Here is a 24,500-nt window from a genome sequence, read left to right on the forward strand (position 1 = left end):
TGCTGATCTTAGAAACGCTGTCTTCTTCTCTGTAGATGGAACAACACTCCAATGGACGAAGCTTTACATTTTGGACACCACGATGTGTTTAAAATTCTCCAAGAGTATCAGGTCCAATACACGCCGTCAGAGGATTCCAATAATGGCAAGGAGAACCGAACGGTTCACAAAAACCTGGATGGCTTACTATAATCATTCTCAGCTAGATCCTAAGAATCCAATCAGTTACCTATTTAATTGTGGTATACTTAAGTAACGAAGAGCGTGTGTGTTTCTATCTGATAGTGGTATATATTTTACAGAAGTCTCTGTTACTTCAGTGTTATGTTACAGGAGTTTCTATACGCACAGGACAAATCCAATCTCTCTCTCTCAAAAAGAAAAGACAAACAAAACCAACTAAGAATCTCCCTCCATAATGTGAGCAATATTACCTCATGCTGCATATAATTGATGTATACAAATATTGAGCTGTTGTTGGCTTTACTGTGCACTGTTTAATTTATTTTTGTGTTCGATGTGAACTCTGGTCTGTGGTCAGAAGTTTCTTTTTTGCTGAGTTTTTTGTTCCTACAGCCCTCTGTTTCCAGTTTGGCCGAGATGAGCCCGTGTACTGTCAGGTGGGAGTGACAGTGAGGTTTTGAAAGCTTAGAATGCTTGTGTAGTTGTAGGCTGGGTGTGTTAGGTAAGGATCTGCACTCACTTCTTAGGAAATAAGTATATGAAATTCCACGCGAGCTTGTTTACATACTATCAATCTCAAAGGAGTATATAGGTGACAATTGTCAATGGTCTTAGGCTTGTTCTTTGAGGTAGTCTCATTACGGCATCTGTTTTAAGGTTTGTTTGACCAAATGGCATAGAGGAGGGGGAGTGTGACTTGCAACATCTACCAGTGTTTAGGGTTTTTTGTTGTGTTGTTTTAGCATTTCTTTTGGTTCCCCTCGTCTTTCCTCCCTCCTCACTCCACGTTCAGCTGCTAATGTCCTTCCCCGCGGCTGGGGAAAGCGGGTGCTTCCACTCTATGCAGTCGTGTTCCTTGCAGGTATATTTGCACTTAGGTGAGCCTTGACGAGCTGCGAGACCCTGCTTTGGGCTGATGTCTTGTTCTTGGCAGTTGCATCAGGAACCAGGGAGGGGAATGTCGGCATGTGAAAGGCAAAACGCTAAACCAAATACTACATGTGAATCTGACTACATTTAGGACTATATGAGGAACACAGATGGAGTTAAACAGCTTTAAGGAGCATAGAGCCAATCAAAGCATCAACAGAGCAAGAGATGAGCCAGATTTTGGGAATGTTCTCGCACTGCCATCCATCAAGGATTGGGATGTCAGTGGGGTCACGCTGGTGTAGGGCAGGAGTTGAGCAACCGGAGCGCAATTAGATGATGTCTTTGAGCTGTGGCGTTTGTTTTACTGCTGAAGCAGCTTGGCACATGCTCTGTCACGGGAAACATAGATGCAGGTATTTTGTTGTTTGCAGAACTGTGATGTTAGGACAGTTCCCTATCCCACGTGCAATTGTTTTTACCAATGCTGTGCTGTGGTTTAGAGACCGCAGATGATCAGGGATTCAAAGTTTAGAGTCTGACTTTCACAAGAACCCGCGGTTGTTGGACAGAGGTGGATTTTGAAGTAGAATCACTATGGCACATGGCAATGATTAAGAATAGCACAAATAGCAGGCTTTATGCTGGCACAAAACAAAGCATTAGTAGATCGTGAAGTTGAAACTCTGCGTGTAGGCACCAAAATCCTCCTCAGTTGATGCGTAGATTCTTTCTAGAGTGGGCCAAGCACTTTATAAAGATGATCTGAACCACATTACCTTTCTTTTGCAAATGAGGTAACAGAGGCATTGAGAGAAGTGTATTCTCCAGAATGACCCAGAAGGTCAGAACAGCTGAGAATAAATCCTCTTGACATCCTGTACAGTCCTCTACTCGATATGCCATACTGCCTCCCGCGGGGAGGGAAAATCGAATGGAAAAGTGCTTGATACTCATCACAAGCGGTGGCTGTCCTCATGCTGATCAAGCCTTGGATGAATCGGAATGTCTAAAGCCCTGAAATCACCTTTCCTGCACTGACTGGCATGGTTTTGCATGGTTATCAAACACTTTTTCACAAGGATCTTACTGCTTTGAGCTGCAGTGCTTTTCGTTGTTTTCTTCCTGAAGATCAGCTATTTTTCTGAAGGCTTTCAAATATCTTCTAACCCGTTCTCTTCACGTCTTGCGTCACAGCCACCTTTGCTTTAGGTGAGAACAGAATCTAATGGCCTTTGGCTCTTAATATTGAGTCACAGTGGTCACTGAATAGCACAAGGCCTCTGCTTCGCAGCACCCTACGCTCAATTCCAACTCGTTTTCTCTGGCAACAGACCTATTAAGTCTACTGTAGAGGTCTTTCACATGGGCTCTAGTATCCTGTAGCTCAGTGATAATCTGCTTTCTTCAATTTTCCTATGTAAACATATCCTTTAGCTGCTCAGAAAAATACCTGATTTCACATTATTTAACTGAATCGTGCTTTGCTCTAACAGGCATTTTTAAAAGTTAGGCTTATGATGTAGCACCCGTATTTACAAACCTCCCCAAAGCGGCATTTTAACTGAGTTAACATAACAAAAATCACGGCTGTCCCTAAACTTAATGCTTTCTAGATCCTGCGGAGTGCTTTTAGCCAGTCTTAGCTTCAAGTGCATTTCTGCTGGATAGTCTTAGTATTTTCTCATTGTGAGAAGATGCGTTATTTTGTGACGTCCACTTAAGCGATGCAGCTGTTTAGACCTGGCGTTATTTATAAATATATGCAGTATATTGGTTTGGCTGTTCATCATCCTCTATGACACTGACACGTAGATTTTAACGTGAATTGCTTTTGGTTCTCTTATCAAACGCTGACTTCCTTACGCTCCAAAGATTCCCTCACACCTTTGTTTCGTCCCATTTCTTCTGTATCACAAACTGAATTAAGCTAACTTAATGCTTTGTACTTGGAAATATCGTGATAGTCTTAGCATTAATTAGCAGACCTTTGTGAACAAAATGTATCGTACCGGATTTCTTTTTGCTTCAGAGCTGGACTATCAGTGACTGTACTTATTGGCAGTGTACTTCTGGACATTGTTACTGACTGGGCTGATCGTGACTTCTAGATTCTGTCTTGTGGGGAACAGACAGTGATGAATGTATTTCTAGCAGTTTCCCATGAATGAATCTAAACTTGAGCTGTACTGGTTCTGAAAATGAAAGCTATTTATTTTAAGAAATAAAATCCAGATAGCGTTGCTTTTTACAGCGTATTAAATGGAAATACCAAGAAGCTGGTGGTGGCGGTGGATTTTTATTGGTTTTCTGTGTGACCTCATTGACACATTAGCCTCCTATCCAAAACACCCTCATCTACTCACTTCTGTTGTGCAACCCAATGAGTTGATGAAGTCTATTCCCATAGGGCTGTGTCATTTCACTTGTTTTGTTCTGTTAATGTCTGGAATTCTTCTGTGTATTGGCCATAGTGCCTCAACAGCTCTGTGCTTCTCTTGCCTACTCTTCCAACTCTTATCTTAGCACTTTTCTTTTAGTTGTCTTCTGGTTGTGTTAAGTGTAAAAGTCTGAGCCAAGAGATGATATTACTTGCTGGCTGCAGAGCACGGTGATGCAGCAGTGGGCCAGCTTGATGTCACACAAAGGTTATGTCTTGGCTAATTACTGCTTAACTCCAATTAGCAATCCAAGTAGACTCTAGTGAAGTTTGTTTAAAGAAAAAAAAAAAAGAACAGCTTTGTTCTGAAAACTAACGCAGACAGACCTGTAGCCATGCATTGGGTTAAAAGCGTCTACATTGCCTTAAGCACATGAGCTCTGTCTACTGTGTGTACAGTTCACCAGTTACAGGTGCATCAGATTCATTAAAGGAAGAGCCAAGACACACAAAGGACAAGCATCAGTAGATAGCCTCATTTATTTAATACAGCACAACAACAGTCCCTGGGGGAGGAGTGGAAATAACGGGGAGGAACGCTCATAGGACTGAGGGCCCCATAGAGGCAAAGCTGGTGTATGGCCACTGCTTGCAATCTCATAAGAAAGCCTCATTGGGGTTTAAAAGTAATGAAAACAAGCTTGCATGTAAAACGTGGGTGTGAGGTGTGGGTTACGAAAGACACGTCTGGTTTTGTTTCACTAAAGAAATTTAGCACTTAGTTATTCACGGTAACACGTGGTCACTGGTTGTTGTGATTCACTGTTAAACCTAAGCAATCTTTGACACAAAGAAATAAGAAAGTGTAGGAATATCTTATAGGTATACACTGTACTAGGTCCTTCACATTTTGCTTCCCTCAAGCTTTTCCAGGGGTCACGTAGGTCTTTTTGGGCAGAACCCCAGATTGAACTGGATGATTACTTATGTAAGAATCAGTGTATTGATTTGGTGTAGCTGAATGGCAGCAAAGTAGCACTGCAGTGCTGGGCTCCCACACGGTGGCAGTGGATGGCAGCAGGCTCAGGAGCTGCAGTAGCAACTCTGCTTAAGCATATGGGATCCAGCATCAGCGTCCTGGAGCCCTTATGATTGCCTATGTGCTAATTAGCATCCTGGACTAATATATGTTCTTAGTCCAAGAGATCCACTGTTTAAGACAACCTCACCTGTTAGCAGTGAGTTGTTAATCAATTGTCTTAAGTGCTCTTTCCTACCAAAGAAGCCATTACCATGAAAACAAGCAGAATTGAAATACAGATAATGGTTTTTGGCTGATGTTCTCCTGTAGAGCAGCATGCCATGTTTGTATGAAAGAAAGCCAGAACCAACTGCAGCAGCACACGGACTTGCTGTTGTGCGTACCTGCAGTGCTCATCTGCTCCTTCATTTGCGATGCAGAAGGAAACTCAAAGTTCTTCAGAAGCAATTGCTCAGCAGGTGAAGGCTTTCTGAGCAGAACCTCTGCAAAAGAACGAGCTTTCCTTTGAAGCCTGTTGTATACAGCCAACTACTTTAGATGTTCAACTAACAGACTGAAGTGCATGTTTCTCTCCTCTCTCTTCCTGCGGATCCCTTGTTCCCGTTGTTCTCCTTTCTTCCTGCACGTTGGTACAGCGTCTTGTCAGTAACAAATTGTTTAATGCAACTCAAATTAAACAGGTGCACATACGGGGGCTATTCAAATAGTGCTTATATTTCCCTCTGGTTAGAAATGGCTACTGGACTTTCAGGTTGAGAAACTGACGTGCTTTGAATTACGCATAGACTTCCCAAAGAATTGAAGCCCAGCTGGAGAGCAGGGTGCAGAAGCTGATCGGCTGCGTTAGCGGTGCAGTAAAAAGCTCTACCTCTACGCCGTGTATGCTGAACACATCTGCAACAAGGAAAGCACAGGTCAACTAAGCAAGCAGAGTAAAGCCCTAACGCTCTGCTTTGTTTGCTAACAACAGAGCACTAGAAAGTCTTCCCCAGATATATCGAGATGTGAATCTGGCCTTCTCCAGCACTTCTCCCTTCCCCAAACACTACACCAAAGATTACAACTTTATTCCTTCCACCTTTTCTGTTTCCCTATAAGGAGGAGGAGGAACACAGCAGATGCTGCGCAAAAAAGTGGAAAGACCAACCCATAGCAATCCAATGCGGATTCCCAGCTTCTCTTACACCTTTGAAGTGAAATGTTTTTGAAGCATTACCCTGTATGAAGTGCCTGATGTACATTTGAATGGGGAGGGGGTGGGGAGTGGAAATGAGAGATGGAAACGGAGCTCAATCCTCCTGCAAACGGATGCTTTGTGGTACTTACCACTGTGTCAATCTCTGCTTGGTCCACCATCCGAGACATCTCATCAAACTCTTCAGGAGACATGGGCAGCAGATTCTCTGGAGATTGGAGCCTGGACGGGTGGCTAATAGGAGAAGAGAGAGAAACCACCACTAAATAAGTGAGGCACAGCTGAGCTACCATCTCTGCCTCTGAGTCCAGATATTCCATTAACTGTAGGGGAACTGTCAGGGCTTGAAGTGGTGATGGAGCACCTGGTGAAGGGCTGTGTCTGGCCCAGGGAGCACAAACAGTTTGCACCTGTGCTCCCAACTGAGCAGAAGGGGTGGGCTGAGTGGAGCCCCACAGCTCATATAAAAGGCAACCACTGAAAGAAGAGCATCTTTTGGACCTGGGCTGCTTTGTGTGGGAGTACTGCATTGCCAGAGAGCCCCTTCATCAGCTGGGTGAGTCTGAATCTTCTGTCTGTATATAACCTTTAGCCTACCTGTGAATGTTTCACCTTGGGTTTTATTTTGTATCTTTATTTTTAATGTTTGTTTACTTTAAAATATTAATTGCTTCATCTTTCATAGTACACAAACATGGGCTGATCACATCCTCAAAGAGGAAAGATATGTTAGTGGTACCTACACCTTGAATGTTATGAACACAGATAAACCACAGCTGAAAAAGTCATGCTTGGTTCCTAGAACTCCAGCATTTATGTGAGCACTTACACTTCAGATACGGAGATTAACTCGGTCCTGATGTAGCCGTTTCCCTTGGGGGCATCTGTATCCATAGGCTCTGGGGCTTCAAGAAAAGAGGGAAGAAAACAAATGGCTTGTTTTTCTTATGAGCAAGTTAACCTCGTGCTGCTATCTTTGTTGTACCAAATACAGCTTAGGGACCAAACAATACACAGGTCTCTCTTATGCATTTTGTGGCATTATGGTTAATTCATTTCTTGGTAGATTTTTGCTTTTCCACTATTGAAACAGCCTCCCTTAAAAGTTTTGTGTAGTTGTATCGATGTATCCCACCTGGCCCCAGTATCAGTGTGGTGTAGTACTAAAATGTGACCATTATATATATATATACACCAGCTGTTAGTGAGAACTTACTCTTCTGAAATATATCTCAGGCAAACATAAAACTGCATTAGAGGCCACAGATAATCACGCTCTTGGTTCCTGAGCTCATTAGTGGTGTTCCTCTCTAACAACCTTTCCTTAACCTACTGAAGTGCAGCTGCTGGTTGTCAGCTATCAGCTGAGCAGCACTTCAATGTGGGACAGGCCACCAAGATCTTCAGTCCCACTGTTGCCTCTTCTTTCTGTGCCATGGAAATGATTCAGTGCCCAAGTATCTCAAGAACGAACACTCAACACGAGCCCCTTATAGCACTTACCCTCCTTGGGCCTGGAGTAATACTTGCCAAAGGCGTTGTCTTTGGGAATATCAGGGTACAGAAATCTCAGTGGATTTTCAGGAATGTTTTCAGCCGCCATCACTTTGTAGTTCCGAATGATATCAGGGAAGGTAACAGCAGAGAGCTCCTTCTTGGTGTAGGGTTCTACTGAGTGGAACTGGGGCTCTACAGAGGAGACGATACATTACAATTAGAGTTGGTTTGTGAGATCTTTATTCTTCCCATGACTTCACAGAAAAGCTGCAGATACTCCAAAAAAGGCAGAAGCCAGGTGAGCAAAAGGCTTTAAGCTGTGCTTCCTCTGCAACCTTCTGTCAGATGATGACGTTCAAACTTCACTGCCTGTTAGGAAGATTGATCCTAAAATGCCACAGAGGAGCTCTTATAGGGGGGAAAAAAGAGACATGTGAAGCCTTCCTGAAAGCTTCCAATCTTGTCACCTATCCTTGTTCTGTTTTTGGGTGCCTTGGGTGCGAGGACAGCAAAGGGAAAGAACGAAGAGCTGATTCAAGCACATTCAGTGCTTTCCCTTTTCCAGCTGCAAGCAGCCTTGGGTTCATCCAAGTAAAACATTGACACCCAGCAGGTAGAGTTGTTTTAAGCTGTATGACGGGTGAGAGGCCTGGTAGGACTAAGGAAGGTTGAATTATTTTTGCAGCTTCAGGGTTTCCAGGCTTCACTAAAAGAGGGTGAGAGAAAAGTAGTATAGCTAACTAAGGTGTCAAGTAGTTCATCTGTCCATTCCTGGAAACTAGAGGAAGGAGAACTGTGAAGAAAATGACCTAAATGAAGGTGCAGTTTGCTTGGGAAGAACATGGGAATAAAAGAACAGATGGGAGGGAGAATGAGTTCCAGAAAGGCAAAATGCATGCAAGATGAAGTAGAGGCAGAGAGCAATAGTACGGAGGGCCAAATGCAGCTGTAGCTAACAGTACCTGGAAGAGGAATCTCCCAGGGAGGTGATACTGGTGTGGATTTCCATCCTAAACCTAATTAGGGAACCTAATTAGGCAGGAAGACAGCATGCTTGCTCCGTGCTTAAGAAATTTTCAAGTCAGAAGCTTTATCTGGGAAGTCTTATTAAACCTCATTGAAAATTAGCACTACTAACTGCAAGGCTTATCAGCAGTACCAAACAAGGTGTGGATCTGTCTGTGACCTGCTGCTTGGGCAGGGTGCAGTTGTTAGGGTGGTGTGTTGAGTTGTCTCATAGAGTGAAATGCATGAAGACTCAGAGCTCTGATATCAGTGTACTCTTGTAAGGCAGAGGTGTTCCCCGTTACCAACTTACCATTCTGAGATCCTTCTACCCAGGTAAAGGTGATGGCTCCTTCTCTACTGCTTTCACTGAATCTCAGTAAAAACGTTCCTGGTTGCTGATCCTTCAATAAAGCACGTTCTCTATCTTTACTGATGAAACCCATGATACAGCTGTATGTTGGAGGGGGGAAAAAAAGGTTGAGTTAACCTTTCAATATAAAATCTCCATATATACCAGTGCAGTATAAGCTGTATTGGTCTAGCTAGGGAAATTAAAAAGCTTTTTTGCACTTGAAAGAGCTGAAATATTTATTAAAGCCCCTTAGAAAGCTTTGTTCTGTGTGCAGCCGGGAAGGCAGCAGTGGGACTGACAGGCTGGAGCTGCATTCTAAGAGCTGTGAATCAGCACTACTTCCCTCTTCCCTCTTCCTATTATCTGGTGGCTTATCTAAACGTTTATCTATGCCTGGAAAAAAAGAAGCTGTCTCTTCTAATCAAAATTAGGCTGTGGAAACAAAAGTCAAGTTGTGCATTCCGCACGGTCAGATCCTAAACAGCAGTTTTAGCTTCAAAAGCACATTCATGACAGTCTTCTGATTTCCCATCCCTGAGCATGAAGAAAGGCAAGTGTTCTCCTAATATTGAGTTGCTTATTACATGAGTCCCTGAAGTTGTGTTCTGTTCTTGTTAGCAGCTTGTTTTGTGTTTGGAAGTGAAACAAGCCTTACAAAAAAAGCTTTAGACCAAACTCATCTGGAACCGGGTGGTTCTAATATCAAACCTGCCCTTGAATGCTGTGAGAGCAATTCTGCTGTATGTCCTGCAGACCTGTGGGATCCCCTATGGTGAGCGAGCAGTTAATAGGATTTCCAGATAGGGATAAATACAAACAGACCACTAAAAATGTATGGTTGTAAACGTGACCAAACCTGTTCTTGGCAGAAGTTACTTCTGAAATCAGTAATACTGGAACGCAAGGCTTGATAAAGCAGTATAAAAAGGAACTGATTTTCAGTTTCAGTTTTACTATGTACTGTTCTGTTATTCAAGACCAGCTCCTTGACTCTTATGGTAGGTGAAGTTGGGTGTTTGGCAGCTGCCACCTACTGGAGGCTCATCAGCATTGTCTGTGGAAGCCTGTTCTGTTTTGTTTTAACATGGGTGATCACTATATGAATTATGCGTTGTTGTACTTGAGCCTTCCCTGACAAACACAAAAGAGGCTCCGTTGTGTAGGAACAATCTGCTTAGAGCAGAAGCAGGGGTCAAAAACTGAGTCATCAGAGCCCTCCTCTGCAACTCGCTCATCTCATGTGTTTGCTTTAAGTTGTTGTCCCAGTGAAGTCTTCCTTGCTGCTATAATTTGTTTGCCACAGCATTTTCTGCTTACAGGATGCACTTGATTCGATTCCAGGTATCAGCACAAACAGCCTCACAACTTCTCAATGCTACCATGAAGCGAAAGGTTTGAGGCTTAATGTTTGCTAATTGAATTCAGGTCTTACCCGTCATTCCAGAGGCACAGGAGGTGTTTCTTAATAAGTTCCAGGATTCCCTCTATCCACAGCCAAAAAGGGAAATTTTTTTCATTCATGTTTTCCTGAAAGTCAGAGATGGGGAAGCATAAGTATTAACTGGAGAGGAAGGAAGCTCTTTGGTCCAATGCCATCAGTTTCCTGTTCTTGCATGTTTCTTCCCTTTCTTCTTCACCCCACCTCTACTTCAAAGGGACGCAAATGAATTGCGTACTGAACCTTAGCAAGAGGCAGGGAGAAAGAAAAGGCAGCCTGAACCTACAGTACCCACAGGTGTCACTGCTTAACTCTTATGAAACTGTGCTCATTTAAGAATACAGAAAAGGCTTCAGTTCTTGGATGAGCAGGAATAAGAAACAAAACGAATGCTCAGGAAAACCCTCTTAGTTTCTTAACTGAGTTCATACCTTGCAGAATTTTGACCAAGGAATAAGGCCATCCTGAGATCCTTCCCTTGTTGGCCCTGAGCAGAATAGATGGACTTTGGTTAAGATCCATACGTTACTGAAAGGTAATGACTTACAGCAGCAAATCCCGAGTGCTAACAAAGCTCTGAGGTGGTGGACGAAGAAGGAAAATAAAAGCAAGGCCACTGTATTTTAAAGGCTAGCACAGGGAGCACTTGTTAAGTTCTCATCTGAAGTTGACTGCATGAAAACTGTATTTAAGCAGGCTGCAGATTGCAACGCAAGCTTTGCCTAATGGAAGCCAATGAATTCTGATGCTTTCTATGCTGTGCTACACCTGATATTTATCAGTTAATGTCCTTATGGGAGCATCTTGGAAAAAAAGTTATGCAGAGGAAGTAAAGAGGAAGCCATAAGCCTTTTTTGTTGGAGCTCAGCAGACTCTACAACATCTTTAACAGTTTTCCTGCCTTAGAATAATATAATGATATAATGGTTTGGGTTGGAAGGGACCTTAAACATTATCTCGTTCCAACCCCCTGCTGTAGGCAGGGACATCTCGCTCTAGACCAGGTTGTTCGCTTGTAAATGTGTAGGCTTCAGTCTTGGAAATGGACTCCAGGGTCTGTCCCAACTACGCTCTTCTTGTTCCTGTTGCAATCATTTCCTCTCCTCGTTTTAATATCATGCTTCATAATTGCACCAAAACTGCAAAGAAACCCCTGTGCTGTGACCTCAGTGTCTACAGCTCGGCAGACTATGAGCATGTTTGGGTCCTGATTCTTTCCATTACAGACTATACTACGAATCTGGAATATATATATATCTTAATTTGATATACTTCAGTAGTTCCATAGTGTATGTGCTTCAATATCCCCACTACATGTGGGCAGACAGAGTAAGCATTGCTTGATGGGGGCACATGTTAAGTTGAAGCTACTGGAGATATAAGTGATAATAAAAAAAAATAAGGCTTGTTTAGTGTTTTTCAAAAGGCAGAAGCGGCCCTAATTACAGAGCTGCCTTATTGTACAAAACTCCAAGGCTTGGAATACAGATCTCTCATCACCTGACCTTCTTTTGCAAGCTCTGATTGTATTAAAACCAGCAAAATGCTGCACTGCTACAGTGCAGTTATTGTGTAAGGGGAAAAGGAGTGAGAGGATGTCAAAATAGATTGTAGAAAACACATAGAACTTGCTTCAGTTCAAACAGGCCACCTGCTCACTCAGTTGAACCAGAAAGCCTAGCGATAGAAGCAAACCATACCAAGCATACCAAGTAGTTTCTCTCCCAGCATGCTCAGTTGATCTGCGTTAAGTCCTCTTTTAGTCACCGAAGAAAACTGCCAGCTCAGCACTTCTGAGAGTTTAGACCACTTGGCACAAGGTGGGTTTAGAAAGAAGGACAAATTCTAGAATAGAATGGAAAAATGCAGTGTACGGTTACTAAACACAAATTCAAGTTGTAACTTCAGCTTGAATGTTCGAAAGCTCCATTCCTGACACAATTTCAGGTGCTTTGCAGGCCAATTCTACGTGCAAGAAGGCGAGAAGTGTTTTTGTTTTACCTTGGGTTCAGTAGACAGCATGTTGAACCATAAGATAGAAGCCCATCCACTTGGAAGCTGGCTCACGTTAGAGATGACGATGATGGGAAGCGATGTGGTCTGAAAAGGATACATAGGAAACAGCTCAGAGTGTTCTGTATCCCTGCTGCAGCCCTTCTCTAGATGACTCACAAACCCATTTCCATTCTAACTCCCTGCTTGTGTTGCCTTGTCTCTTTCATTGAAAACATACGTGCAGGGGAGAGAAATTCAGTGTGATAAAGTAGAAGGAGCTGGGTGGTTTTGTGAAATAGAGGTGTGACATAGAGGAAGTTAATTTCATTTCCTTCATTTAAGTCTTACCTCTAGTTCTATTACTAAGCCAGGCTGGCTCAGCTGCGTCTCGAAGCTCAGAGAGTGAAGTTCTTCTGTTACAATAAGAGGACCCTTTGGAGATGAAGGGGAAAAGAAAAATCAAGATGTTAGGGTTTTCTATAAGGGAAATTGCTCTTTCCCAAGTTTAATGGCTCTGGGATGCTCCTTGTTTGGAATTCAGAAATGGTTTACAGGCCCCAGTCAAGTTATAATGCTGATTTCCTTGAACTTCATGTTAGGATTGGTGCTTGCTCAGCATCTCTGTTTTGGCTGCTACCCAGAAGCCACAGAAAACATGTGCAAGTACTGGGAAGCCCCCGTTCAAGTTAGTGTCAATGAGGGAGGGTTCAGAAGGACATAGTTGTGGCAGTAGCTCTCATAAGCCAGTATCTCCCACACAGAGCATTTACCAGAAGGGTTGAACTGTACTGGTCGTGAGCCTCCCCTGTGTTTTTTCATGGGGCTGAATGGAGTGCTGTCTTAAAAGATCTGAACGTATTTTTGGCTTTGTGTTAAAGCTTTGCACACCAGGTATCACCACATACCTCATTTGTTCTGTTTCCTGCGTTCTTCTGTTCTTTCAGTTGCTGCAAAAAAAAAAACAAACAAAAAACAAAAAACAAAAAAGTCTATCACACATTAATTTTAGCCAGTAGCGTATGTTTATGTGCTGTAGTTCCTTAACTATATGGAAACTTGCTGCACTAGTGCCTGGTCCTACTTGGTTCCAGTCTTTTAATAAGTATTGATCTGTGAAAATATCACCTGTACCGTAAGGTTGCAATGTCTTCATATAAAAGACTTGATAGGCACAGAAGCAGAACGATATCAGGAAGGATCAGATGAAATATTGATATATTAAACTAAGCTTCAGAATTTGTTTTCCAGTTGAGGAAACTGTTAGTGTTCCTTCTTTATAACCAAGAGACTTCCACATTAACTAGTTCTGGACTTAGATTTTTTTCCCTTCCTACTGCAATGACAGAACCCATCTAATTCACTTGTCTTGCTCGGTACATCCAGTGTTGTATAGCCTAAAGACGCTGAATTTCTTGTTCAAATGGTTGTGACTTTCTTAGACTGTTTTCTTCTTCCAGTCTCAAAGGAATTTTGACTACTCCATCCTCTCCTTTCTGTGAGTCCTCATCAGAAAAAGCAAAAATGATAAGCCTAGACTGCTTCTTTTCCTCCAACCAACGCCTTATGGCATAAATCATATGGCAGCAAAGAGTTTTTTGCCTTTCTGACCCTATTTCAATGACAAAAGCAATCCCATTTCAATTGAAACAGGCCAAAGACCTTGAGAAGGGAAGATAATGTTAATTAACAGTTCCTCTTTTACAGAAATAAACAGTGATTTCAATAAAAAACAACTGTCAGCTTCCTACCGCACCCTCTGCCCACACAATTAAATGCGTCAATAAAAGAAAAAGCCTCCTACCAAGTGCCTGAATTCTGCTGCTAAACTTCCATTAGTCGACTCTTCCATGTTCATTACTTTTGTGTTCGTTCCCAGAATGTTAAATTTCCTGAATCTACTCAAAGAGAGAAAACAATCAGGGGCCTGAAATCATTATAAGAACCCAACTTCATTATACCTGTGAAGCTACTTACCCTTTGACTGAGTTCTTCTCGTTGACGTCTCTGTCAAAAAAAGAAAAATGGAAAACCTTCTAAAGGTTCTGCATATGGAAAATCTGGTTGTTCTAACAGTTAACTGTGAAATCTCTTGTGCAAGAGAAGCAATTGGTTTGAGCAGTCAAAATAAACGTTGCCTTACGCAATGAAAGGAATGCAACTTACTTATCAAATAGAACTTTCACTTTCAGGCTGTAGTTCAATTCCTGCAATTTCACCAGCAATCTGGAAGGGGAAAACAAGGAATGACTACCACTGCAAAAGATCGCTGCACTAGAGAGGTAAAGCTTAACATAGATATATTTAAGCTGCAGAGCTCAAAATCGTGTCTTGTCCCCAAGCTTGCTCTGTATAAGCCAATGAAGACGAAGTGGCAGGATAAATCGGTAGCGTCTGTACAACTGATCCCAGCTCCTGATGTAGAGATAAAAATAGACTGGCAAATGAGTTATTTTGCATGATCAAATGGTCTTGCATCTATCTGACCTGCTACTGTCTGCTTGTGTTTCTCAGGTAATCAGTCATCACCACATCTGGTCAAGGGTAAAGACTGTAGGTTAAATGTGTTACAAGACATAGTGCTGCCATGTCACACTTCATTGTCTCCCTGAGCTCAGCCCTTGGGCTGCCTGTAAGGTGTACAATCCTCCAGGCTGTAGGAAACCAATCCAATGAAAGGCTTCACACAAAAGAAGGAGAAACAGAAAACATACCTCAGCTTCACAGTAAACTGTACTCCTGTCTTCAGGACTAATGGCCTCTGTGGATGTGTTGGCATGCAAGGCTGCCTCTCTACCACAAAGGAGCTGTGGAAAGACAGGATTAATGCTTTGATTTCTTAATGTATTCTTTAAGGAATGTGAAGTTACATACAGAAAGAACCTGAACAGAATGGGGATTTACCAGTAATACTGCGTGCTTTACCTATTAATTCAGTTTTTGTCTCAACAGGCCTGTGCGTGGCCTTCTTTGCTTGCTTCACTACTGTATTAGCAAGTCTTGGGCAAGTTGAGACATTTCCTTCCGCTTCACTGCACGTAAGAAATCTGGACTAATACAGTCCTTTCTTGTTGATCTTCTCTTGACTGAAGAATAATACCCATTTTCTCTAACTGGAGACCAGCAGTTAAGGTATATGAACAGGTCTTTGGACAGCTGAGCTCTAGTCCCCATACAGAGGGCATGTAGTGAATCTAATTCTCTGCTCTGTGTCTGCTAGTCTTGAATCTTCTGCAGCACAACTTGGTGCCCACACAGTTTTAAGAATGAGAAAGTGAAGCTACATGTAGCACGTTTCAGCTACAGTAACTTGAGTCATAGAGGCGGGACACAGGTAGGGCTGCTCTCCCTGTACTGGAGACAAAGAAGATGCAGCCAGAGCCAAAAGGAGGGACAATCTAGTGTGTATTTATCTTGGACATAGCTTGGTGTGGGTGGTTTCCTGCATCCGTTTACTTGAGCTAGTTTGCAGGGTTGAAGTTGAAAGCAAGAAATGGATTGCTGGACCAGGAGTTTGATTCTGTAATTGAAATACGTTGTAGCAAAGCCCCCCCCTCTGACTTGAATGATGGCAGACTACAAACCCTTCCCATGAGCCTAAACCTCTGGAAAAACAAAAAAGGAGGGAATCTTCACAACAGTTGTTTAATGTTTGTGACAAACTCAGGACAATGTCAGACAATGCCAGTTAGTGCGCGTGAAACGCAAACAGAAAGGAGGACTCCAGACCCACTCATTCAGACAATCACAAGAAAGCTTTTCTAGCCTCTTACCTCTGGATAAGCTGCTTGAAAAGACTGTGTGTTCGGTCCTGCAAAACTTGTTTGTTTTTTGTGATAGGGTCATGTTCATAAGTCAGCTTCTGCTCCAGTTCCTCCAGCTTTTTGAGCTGCTGACGGACTTGCTGCAGGCTTTCAGCAATGATGGTGAACCTACAATGACACAGTCCTGTTATTTCCAGCACGTTTTCAGTGTAATGATGCTGAGACAGTAGCAACGTAACTGTTCCTAAGGTCTGTATTTATATGGGTAGCACTGGAGATGTGTTAGTAAAATCAATGCCCTTTAGTTAAGCTTTGACAGAATGAAAACATACAATCAGCACATGTGGCATATCTGACAGGTCTGGTGATGTGTCACACTTTGAGTGCCTGGCCAGCACTGTCCTTGACTGGAGGCTTACCAGTTCTGTAGCTGGTCAAGACAGGCGTTGGGCGGGCCACCAATGCATGCAGTCTGTTGCCTATGTTTCCACTCCACCAGCTCCTCGTTAATAAGAGCACTCTGTGTGTGCTCCGTGTTGTTCAACAGCTGTATAATCTTGGCCACCACTTCCTAAAGGAAAAGTAACCTGTTTATTTTTTCTCTATCGAGTAAATACTTGATAATTAATAATTATTGATTTAAGTAATGCTTCGCCTTGCGACACTTCCCAATGACTTCAAATTAATAGCTTCTTTCTATCAATAGAGGAGCTCTTCCAACCCACCTACCTCTTCTTAGCTGGAGCATTAGCTAGGTTAAATGGAGAAAGAACATTTAGCTCCTCAGTAGTGATACTAAATATATCCTATCTACATACTTCTCAAGCGTATACTTGGGACTTCCTAATGCTGGCTGGAAATTTCAGCACTGCAATGAGTAAATCTGCTTAACTAAAATATGGATGCCAACTCCTAGATAGCTTTTTTTTCTGCCTTAAAAACGTGACTATTGATACTATGTTTTCCTCTTGTTGTTTTCTGAGCTGTACCTGATTGAGTTTGATGCAGGCAGCTCGATATTATTGCTCAGCACAATTCTAGGTCTCCAATAAGGATGGAAAGAACAAGATGTAACTTCATATGTGAGCAAAGTTCTTTGTTTTTAAATAGGAATGACGTGTCATTCCAATGAAAGTATTCGAAACTAAGTGCTGCTCCCTTCTGAGAGAAAACTAAGTTGTTACCTTTCTCTTGATGTCAAGTAAGAAAAACATCTTTTGGATATTCATCTGCTCTTTCCTGCACTCTTCTTGTGATGCACCATTGGGCTCAGAATCTGTAAAACAAGTCTAAATTGTGAATCTGAGGTTGGGAAACTGCAGCAGGATACGATCTTGTGAATACAAGAAAGAAGGGTGAGGAAAACCAAGGCTGATAGCTCCCATGCAGAGTCCCCCCAGCTACAACTTCAGCTGCCCACTGACCTTAAGTTAGAAGCACCCATGTGCCTTAAGGAGAAACGCTGCCTGCCAGGAAGTACAAAGAGCAAGCGTGGGGCTTAATGCTCCCTTTTCCAATCTATCTTGGGGAAATCAGGTTTCAGCATAAAGCAGAATGAATGGAGGAGGGATGTGACCAATAAGTTTGCATATATAATTAAGTTTCCTGACATAAGAATAAACTCTGTTATCTTATGAACTGTGTGCAGTAAGATACGTTCTCAGTACATTACCTCTGCTCTGGAAGGTTTTATGTTTAAAGTCATATTCATCTTGTACATCCTCTAATGTCTTGATGTCTTGTTCTACATCCTATAAAGCATGAATGAAGACAGAACAATTATTCAGTTTCACATTATGCAAGACTGTGTCTGACCAGGATCTGCCTGCCAGCAAGCACTTACAGTGAGTAATGTCTTTCCTTGGAAATCCCTAGCAGGAAGTGTTTCTGAAGTGAGCCAATATCTAGTTACATTGCTTCTCTCATTTTAGCAAACAAAAATCTGTCCATAATAAAACACAGAAAGCTCTCAGTGCTTGGCCATACCAGTTGAGAGAATAAGGAGAACCTAAGCTACCACAGGGGACAGTATATGGCATCTTTAACTCTTAAACTCTTGAGTATTGCACTGAAAAAAACTTACTCTTGGGTTAGTACTTATTATGGCAATAAGCAATGATTTGCTGACAGGAGAAAAAAGCAAATCTCGATCTTCTAGTTCATGATGAAATGTCAATTTATGAGCTTTTAAGGAATTGTTCATTGGTTGCATAATATTCCACATAGGTAAAATGTTTTCACTGCTAAAATTTAAGCATAAGAAATATGATATTGCCACAGTAGCCAAATCCCAATCCATACTGCAGTGCTTTTGACAAATATTACTGACTGATAATTGAGTAGATAACCAAAAATGATACTTGTCATTTAAGGAATACATCATACACTGAAAACTTTGACATTTATGATTCTGATAAGCACTACTTCAAATACAGCTGGAATCATACTATACTTACTGTAACACTGTTTTTTACAGCCTTAACTTTTGCATCAAGCTCCTTCTGTTTGTCCAGTATCCCAGTCATGGTGTTCTGTACGCCGCCCACTTCCATCTGAGGAAGGCAAGTGGAACAAAATCAGAAGTCAAACAAGACTGAACTAACAGCAAATACTATTTAGTTAATGTCAGTTATTGGCTTTTATTGACAAACAGCCTAGTTGAGTTATTAGAAGTGACTTTGTGAAGAAAAAGCAAGCATGCGGAGATGTTGCATGTAATGTCATAGGAATAAGCAGACAAAATAACTTCTAAACAACTCCTTTTTGGTTTACTTGCTTATCTTCACGTGTTTTCTAAATATATTCCAGGAAAACAGCAGCACTGAAGGCTGGATCACATCTCCCTTAAATATCAGATTCAACCACTTGGGCTCTGGGGAGGAAAGCGTGAAGCACAAGAACAAGATAAGCTGCCATATAGGGTAATGCATTATGCAGTTGATTTCCTACAGCGTGTTAAAGGAAACCTTCAGATCTCAGTACTGCAAGGTTTCATTTCAGAAGCTCATAGCACGACTTCTCTCAGGGAGAGTTGCAGTGATTTCAAAGACAGGGTTTTTGTTGTACTGTGTCATTATTAGAAACATATTATTTTGCCAATGCAGGCAACTTAGAAAGTAGCAAAGGTTCCCAACGTAACTTGAAATGGGACTGTGATGGCAGTCTGAGTATTGACTAACACTGGAGTCTCTATTTTGTTCTTATGGTGCTTTTAAGTTTGCTTGCTTTGGGAAATAAGAACTTTTACAATAAATCAGAGGGTAGGGCATGGTGTTTTATGTAGCACCAACAATATGTGGAAGAAGATTTATTTCCTTTTTTAAAATTATTATTAATAGAAACATCTGGGATGCTGAAAAGGAAGTTTTGGGTGCTTTGTGTCATAAGCCAATACAGAAACTGCCAGCTGCACTGCAGCTATGAGGAAAGTATCTGGAAATGGCTTTGCCAGAGTTGCATATCTAAGGGAGCTATTTTGGACACAGCTGCATTAAGATAACTGATGAAAGCCTGTGCTCTAATGCTCTTAGTTCTCTCTATAACACTGTCAAAAATGTGCTGCAAAGTGAAGAATTTCTGTCTCAGAACATAACGGGCTCAGTCAGGTATCATTTAATTTCATTAGCAGGTTGGATCTGGCTCTGTAGTTTACATGGCTTTTCTAACTGTGGAATTTTTTATTGCAACACAGTTCTTGGAAGGGAAAATCCAAACAGATGCACTGCCAAAATAATGATGAGGAGAAGAATACGCTCTGCCTATGGCTCAGCAGTTCAGTTTAAAACATAAACGTAAAATTGAGTGTAGCTGGGAAGGAAGAGTAGTATCACTTTCCAAGGCAGTCCAGAGACCCACCAGTGCTCAGCTGCTCAATAAACAGTAAATCAAGAGTAAAATGGAAAAGGAAGGAAGAATCAAGATCGCTTTCTGGCGCTTTCCCATCTGAATAGCTCACGCTACTCAAACCCGCTGGTATCCCAAGTAATAGGAAAGGGCAGACACAACTGCAGTGGACATTTCAAGACTAACTTACCTGATTAGACAACTGTGCACTGTTCAGTATTTTCCTCTCCTCTTTCAAACAGTTGTGGATGATCATTGCCATGTGTATTGGGTCTTCTTGGAAGTTATCCTGGTGTTAGACATGGGCTATTGTTAAACTTAATTATGTGTAATCTCTTGTATTTCATTAAATCAACTGACAAGAATAACATGTGTCGGGTTAAGCCTGAGTTGTATCTTGCTTTGAGACTACATGGACTGTAGCCACCTCTAGGAAGCAGTTTCTCTGCTTGGTGTATTACTTTGTTTTGTTAGGGTACAAAGAGTTGATGGGACTTGTCACGTAACAATGACAGAGGGCTGGAGATGTTACTGTAAGAAGGCACAGAGTAAGCTGTTTTACACTGTAGTGATGGAGACAGCTTTGAGAGCCACACCTCCACACATTGGAGGCATAGCTGCAGTTTTTAAAGAGGAGTTATAGCTTGACAGATGCTGCTTTCACTTGGGAAGATAAAGAAGGGACATTTGCTGCCACTTGGGAACACAGAGACAAGGGAAGTAATGGAGACCACAAATAGATTCTGCAGTGCTATCCACTACACACTGCTTCATCCTTTTCTTTGTCAGAATAATGTGATGTACACAAGTGACAGATTCCCTGTTTTTTATTGTGGTTCTGTAGCTATGTTTAAGGATTTATTCTCCTGTGTTTCTTCTGCATCAGTGATTTATCGAGACACTAAAGAAACTGCTCTGGGAAGGGATGGGGTAAGCAAAGCTGCATTCCCTAAGGTACTCCAATTACATGCTCTAAACACCTTGCATACCACAACTTCTGGTTTTGAGTTCTCAGAAACCATAACTTGTACTGTTAATGAAAGTAACTTTGTAACCATAGCCAAGTTAAAATAAAAATGGAGTCATGTTTGGAATCTGACTTGTTAAATTAAGGCTCTTGAATACTCTCTGGAAAATCCCTCAGGGCAGAATATTCTGCTTAAGGACATCCAACTCCAGCACCAAAGGTATTTAAACACATGCCCGGGCATACCTGAAGATTACGTTTGCTTTTCCTTATGTTGTGTTGCAGCAAGAAGTTGTTTTCTATCAAAAATCGGCTAAATTGATCATCGAGCTGTGACAGCAGGTCATGGAATAGCACCGTAGCAAATGACACATTGTTGGCCGCGTGTTCCCTAGAATAAATTGCAAGCATGCTTGTGTTAAATGCTTTCAACCAGCACTCAAAATGCACTACAGAGAACGTTGTATTGATCCCCAGCTCCAGTTGTAATATACGTGAGCAGGAAGAACTGCTTTCAAACACATCAGCCTCATTCTCTCACCTTCTGCTTCACTTTCCTCAATAGAGAACTGCTGCTCTTCTGTGCTGCCTTTGCCACGTTTTGTGTGACATCACTGACCCTTTCCATGTGCATCAGGAAGCTAGAAGTGACCCTGATGCATACACACACCATGCAGTGCTAAACAACACTCCATAGGAACGTTGGAAAACAGTTCCAAGTCTGTGAATGGTGAGAGCCTGAGGTGCCAGGCAAACTGACTGCCTTAAAATACCTGCTTTTGGTTGAGATTAACTAAAGAAAACATTAAGTGAGGCAATTGTTACTCTAGACATCAGGCCTCCCCTACACAGACTAGATTCCCACCCCTCCTCAAGTCTATGAGCTGCACAGCTCTCAAAGCATCCTACCAGCATAGGTGCCCCCATGTCCCTAGCAGCTTTCTTCCCCAGTACTTTGCTGCCACCTGTCACTCTCTGTGTAACATTTATTATCCTATAACCCAAAGGTCAATTTCTATGCTTACCAATCCTGGTTTTCCAGCCACTGTGCCAGGTACTGCCTGATCTCCATAGGGAAGCTGTCATCATACAGCTGGTGAACTTGCTCCAAAAACTTGGAGTCCAGTTGTTGTAGCTGATACCACTGAGTCATCCTGGGAAGCGAGGAATGAAAGCAGCTTAAGGTACCGTTAGAGCTGAAGTGGTGCAAAATGACTCATTCCAGGCTTTCATTAAACCCATAAATCTGGAGGTCACGGTAAAACGGAAGGAAATTGGAACAGAAGCACGTTCTGTTTTGAGGTGAAATGGAATCACTGAGCGATCAAAACATCACTTAACATCTTCTGCACTGCTTTGAATTCCAAAAGCTGCCAATTAAGACTGTTAATTGCATCAACAGAAGTCAGTCAACACTTCAAACACTCTTCCCTATGAAAAGCTGAGTTTTTTACCCTCCATACACGCTCCTTTCTTAATCAGTATCAGCACTGTGACTGTACTGTAGTTGCTTACAGGGGAGCTGTTAGGTCAGGGCTGTGTCTGCCTAAGGGAGTACAAACAGTGTTCACCTGTGCTCCCAGCTGAGCAGGAGGGTGGGCTGAGAGTGGAGCCCTATGGCTCATATAAATACCAGCCACTGAAGAGAGAGCATCGTTTGGATCTGGGCTGCTTCGTATAGGAGTGCTGCATTGCCAGGGAGCCCCTTCATCAGCTGGGTGAGCCTGATTCTTTTCTCTTTTTGTATATGATCTTTGGCTTGAATATTAGGGTTGATATTGCTGAGATTCTTTAGAAGCAGTTTTGTCTCACTGTATTCAGCTCCAATCTCTCCCCTCATCCCATCACAGCAGACCCTATTGAAGAGCATATCCCCTTCCTTCGCAGAGCGGGTCGCTCTCAGGCCCCCCCAGCCTTTCCTACCCCCCAGGTTATGGTTCCAAGGCTCACAGCTGGCTATAACGGCGATCAGATGCTAATTTACCCCCATCCCATACTCACCCGCTGGCACTGCCCGTCCCGCTCCGCTCTCTCCCCTTCCCCGCTCCCACAAATACCCTCCCGGCCGCGGCCATGGGGACGCACCGCGGGGCCAATAGGAGCCCGGCCCACACCACCCGGACCAATGAGCACGCGCGGTGCCGCCCTAAGCCCCGCCCCCTTCACTTTTTCTTCCGCGTTTCTTCTGGGACTCGCTGAGGTGCTTTGCGCATGCGCAGTGACGGCGCTGTGAGGCGGCGCTGCACCACGTGACTTCTGGGAAAGGCTCCCTGCGACCGGAAAGGGCCGCTTGGCGGGAAGGCGAAACCGAAAGCGACACCACAGGCACAGCGCCGCCATCTTGGCCTTTGTTTGCATTGATAGACTGTACAATCATATCTCGGGCTGTTCATAAATTAACCCAGATTTCCGTCCAACAGACAGAGACTTGGATGGAGGTCTGCTTAATAACAGCTGAGGGTTTTAATTGTCCCTGGTGTTTGGCCGGCTGAGAGCTTTCATCCTAGTAAATATCAACTGACGTGGAGGCTTCATTATCTCACATTTCATCCTTATTGCAGCTCATTGCCTTGTTAGGACGTGTAGGGCTGTGTTGGTATAAGTAACTCTAGACAATCTTGGCTTATGTTAAAACCTGGGTTCTTTTCTGTTGCTTCTTTTTTTCCCCTAAGAAGATTATTTAGAAGATAAATCCTGAGGCTCTGGAAAGGCAGGAGTTTGCCAAATGAACATTCTTCCTTGATGCATAGAGAAAATACACTCAATTTCTTTGGGTAGGCTGAGTTATTTACCAGAGTGTTCCAAAGCGTTTGTGAATGGTCAGTAAAGTGTATAAACCTAATGGGGAGTGCTTGGGTCTTTTTTGGTTGTAGTTTGTATCTCCTGCTCCCGTCAAACAGGGGTTACTTCTTAGCTGGTAGAAGAGATGGGTAAATAGAAGATGTGCTGGTAAGCTTTTGGTCTGGTAGCCCTGATTACTGGTATGAATCTGAGTTCTTTATATATCAAACCAGTAGGAAAATGGGAGATAATAGGTTTTTACATTGAATTTGAAACCGTGTGGTAGTAGGGCAGGGCACAAAGCACAGCACAGTGCTGTTGGGTTCTTTTCCTGTTATTTCTGATTTTGCAGCTGTGAAACCCAGTGAAAGCGTAAGCACTGTTAGTAAAAGTGCTGGAGAGCAGTGTGTGAGAGTGTCCCTTTTGACTTGCTTTTCTTGTTTTTTTGCCATTTACTTCCTTCCTTTGAACCCTCATCTCATACAAGGACACGTTCTCATTAGTGGGGTGTGTTTTCTTTGTGGAACAAGATTTGTCCAGTATAAATTCATTATAAAGACAATAACGTTTGTCTCTTTGAAGTAGCAAACAGAGCTGCAGTAGCAGGCCTTCCAATTAAACCAACAAAGACAACTAATAGCAAAACCTTATCAGCAATCTTATTAAGCCATACAAGAAAAATCATTGAGTTGTACAGGGAGCAGAAAGGGTAGAGAACAAGAGTGATTTGCATGTTGTGTCTGCCCTCCCTCCCTTTTTAAACTGTATTTCTCATGACCTTTAGATGGCCAGTATCCATTTTGTTAGTATTAAGATAGTGAAAAGAGGTCAGGATAAGAAAGCATGCAGTGTGGGGTCAAGTTTTGTTTGCTGCTGTTGGAGTCTGTGTAGCTGTAGTTTAGATGTGTGCTCAGCCTGAAGTGGTCTCAAAGGTCTTTTCATGCTTAGATGATAGATGCCACAGGTCTTTGTTTTATATTGAAGAAATCTGCATAAGCTCAGGTGTCCAACTTAAAGCTTAAGTGTGTTTTTATCCATACTTGTGGTATAAATTACAGTTTGTTATCAGACATAGATACACAATGATTGTTGTTTAGGTTCTCTATGTGATGCTTTGCAAGTATAAATGTGGATCTACATAGCTTTGAATCACTGTGACTGATCAACTACTGAGACGTGTTTGGTGAT

The 24,500-nt window shown here is 42.5% G+C and overlaps 2 protein-coding genes and 1 long non-coding RNA gene across 14 annotated transcripts in view; 2 read left to right on the forward strand and 1 right to left on the reverse strand.

The window, feature by feature from the left end:
• Positions 1–3,331, forward strand: part of GLS (glutaminase) — a 49,279-nt gene extending 45,948 nt beyond the window's left edge. For all 6 annotated transcript variants that reach the window (XR_014948411.1, XR_014948413.1, XM_015867641.3 and 3 more), the window contains one exon: positions 36–3,331. Coding sequence is in view for 4 of the 6 variants with exons in the window: in XM_015867641.3 (XP_015723127.2) it covers positions 36–192 (157 nt within the window). In the remaining 2 variants the exon portion in view is untranslated. The remainder of the gene's footprint in view (positions 1–35) is intronic.
• A 624-nt stretch (positions 3,332–3,955) lies between these two features.
• STAT1 (signal transducer and activator of transcription 1) lies at positions 3,956–22,619 on the reverse strand. Of its 5 annotated transcripts, none has more exons than XM_085553608.1 (24): positions 22,533–22,619; positions 21,557–21,685; positions 20,778–20,922; positions 19,755–19,853; positions 18,178–18,273; positions 17,394–17,472; positions 16,906–16,997; positions 16,141–16,292; positions 15,731–15,889; positions 14,672–14,764; positions 14,124–14,183; positions 13,935–13,964; positions 13,762–13,855; positions 12,866–12,907; positions 12,309–12,392; positions 11,967–12,065; positions 11,675–11,810; positions 10,397–10,452; positions 9,960–10,054; positions 8,486–8,625; positions 7,174–7,359; positions 6,500–6,575; positions 5,802–5,904; positions 3,956–4,957 (listed from the first exon to the last, which is right to left on the reverse strand). In XM_085553608.1, the coding sequence occupies exons 1-24, from the start codon at positions 22,604–22,606 to the stop codon at positions 4,913–4,915; spliced, it is 2,364 nt and encodes a 787-aa protein (XP_085409734.1). In that variant the 5' UTR covers positions 22,607–22,619; the 3' UTR covers positions 3,956–4,912. The 5 variants fall into 5 exon arrangements, 4 of the variants coding, with proteins under 4 accessions (XP_085409734.1, XP_015723123.1, XP_085409733.1 ...); XM_015867637.2 differs by having other exon boundaries at positions 3,956–5,369; XM_085553607.1 differs by having other exon boundaries at positions 11,666–11,810.
• Positions 6,088–19,469, forward strand: LOC107316326 (uncharacterized). Of its 3 annotated transcripts, XR_014948415.1 has the most exons (5): positions 14,133–14,239; positions 14,910–14,995; positions 17,481–17,565; positions 18,530–18,642; positions 19,413–19,469. It is a non-coding gene; the product is annotated as an uncharacterized LOC107316326 (long non-coding RNA). The 3 variants fall into 3 exon arrangements; XR_014948417.1 differs by lacking the exons at positions 14,133–14,239; positions 14,910–14,995 and adding an exon at positions 6,088–6,226; XR_014948416.1 differs by lacking the exons at positions 14,133–14,239; positions 14,910–14,995 and adding an exon at positions 15,832–15,970.
• Positions 22,620–24,500: the final 1,881 nt, after the last annotated feature.

This window comes from Coturnix japonica, chromosome 7 (assembly GCF_054131305.1).
Source record: "Coturnix japonica strain WE chromosome 7, WE-NBRP24, whole genome shotgun sequence".
NCBI lineage: Eukaryota > Metazoa > Chordata > Aves > Galliformes > Phasianidae > Coturnix > Coturnix japonica.

Bases quoted from the DNA above. Each gene is read 5' to 3' on its own strand.
- STAT1 (XM_085553607.1), bottom strand. From the start codon at position 22,606: ATGGCCGCGGCCGGGAGGGTATTTGTGGGAGCGGGGAAGGGGAGAGAG. The intron at 17,473-18,177 runs GTAAGTATAGTA...CATGCTTTATAG, and splicing joins CTGTAAAAAACAGTGTTACA to GATGTAGAACAAGACATCAA. The intron at 8,626-9,959 runs GTAAGACCTGAA...TCCAACATACAG, and splicing joins CTGTGCCTCTGGAATGACGG to CTGTATCATGGGTTTCATCA.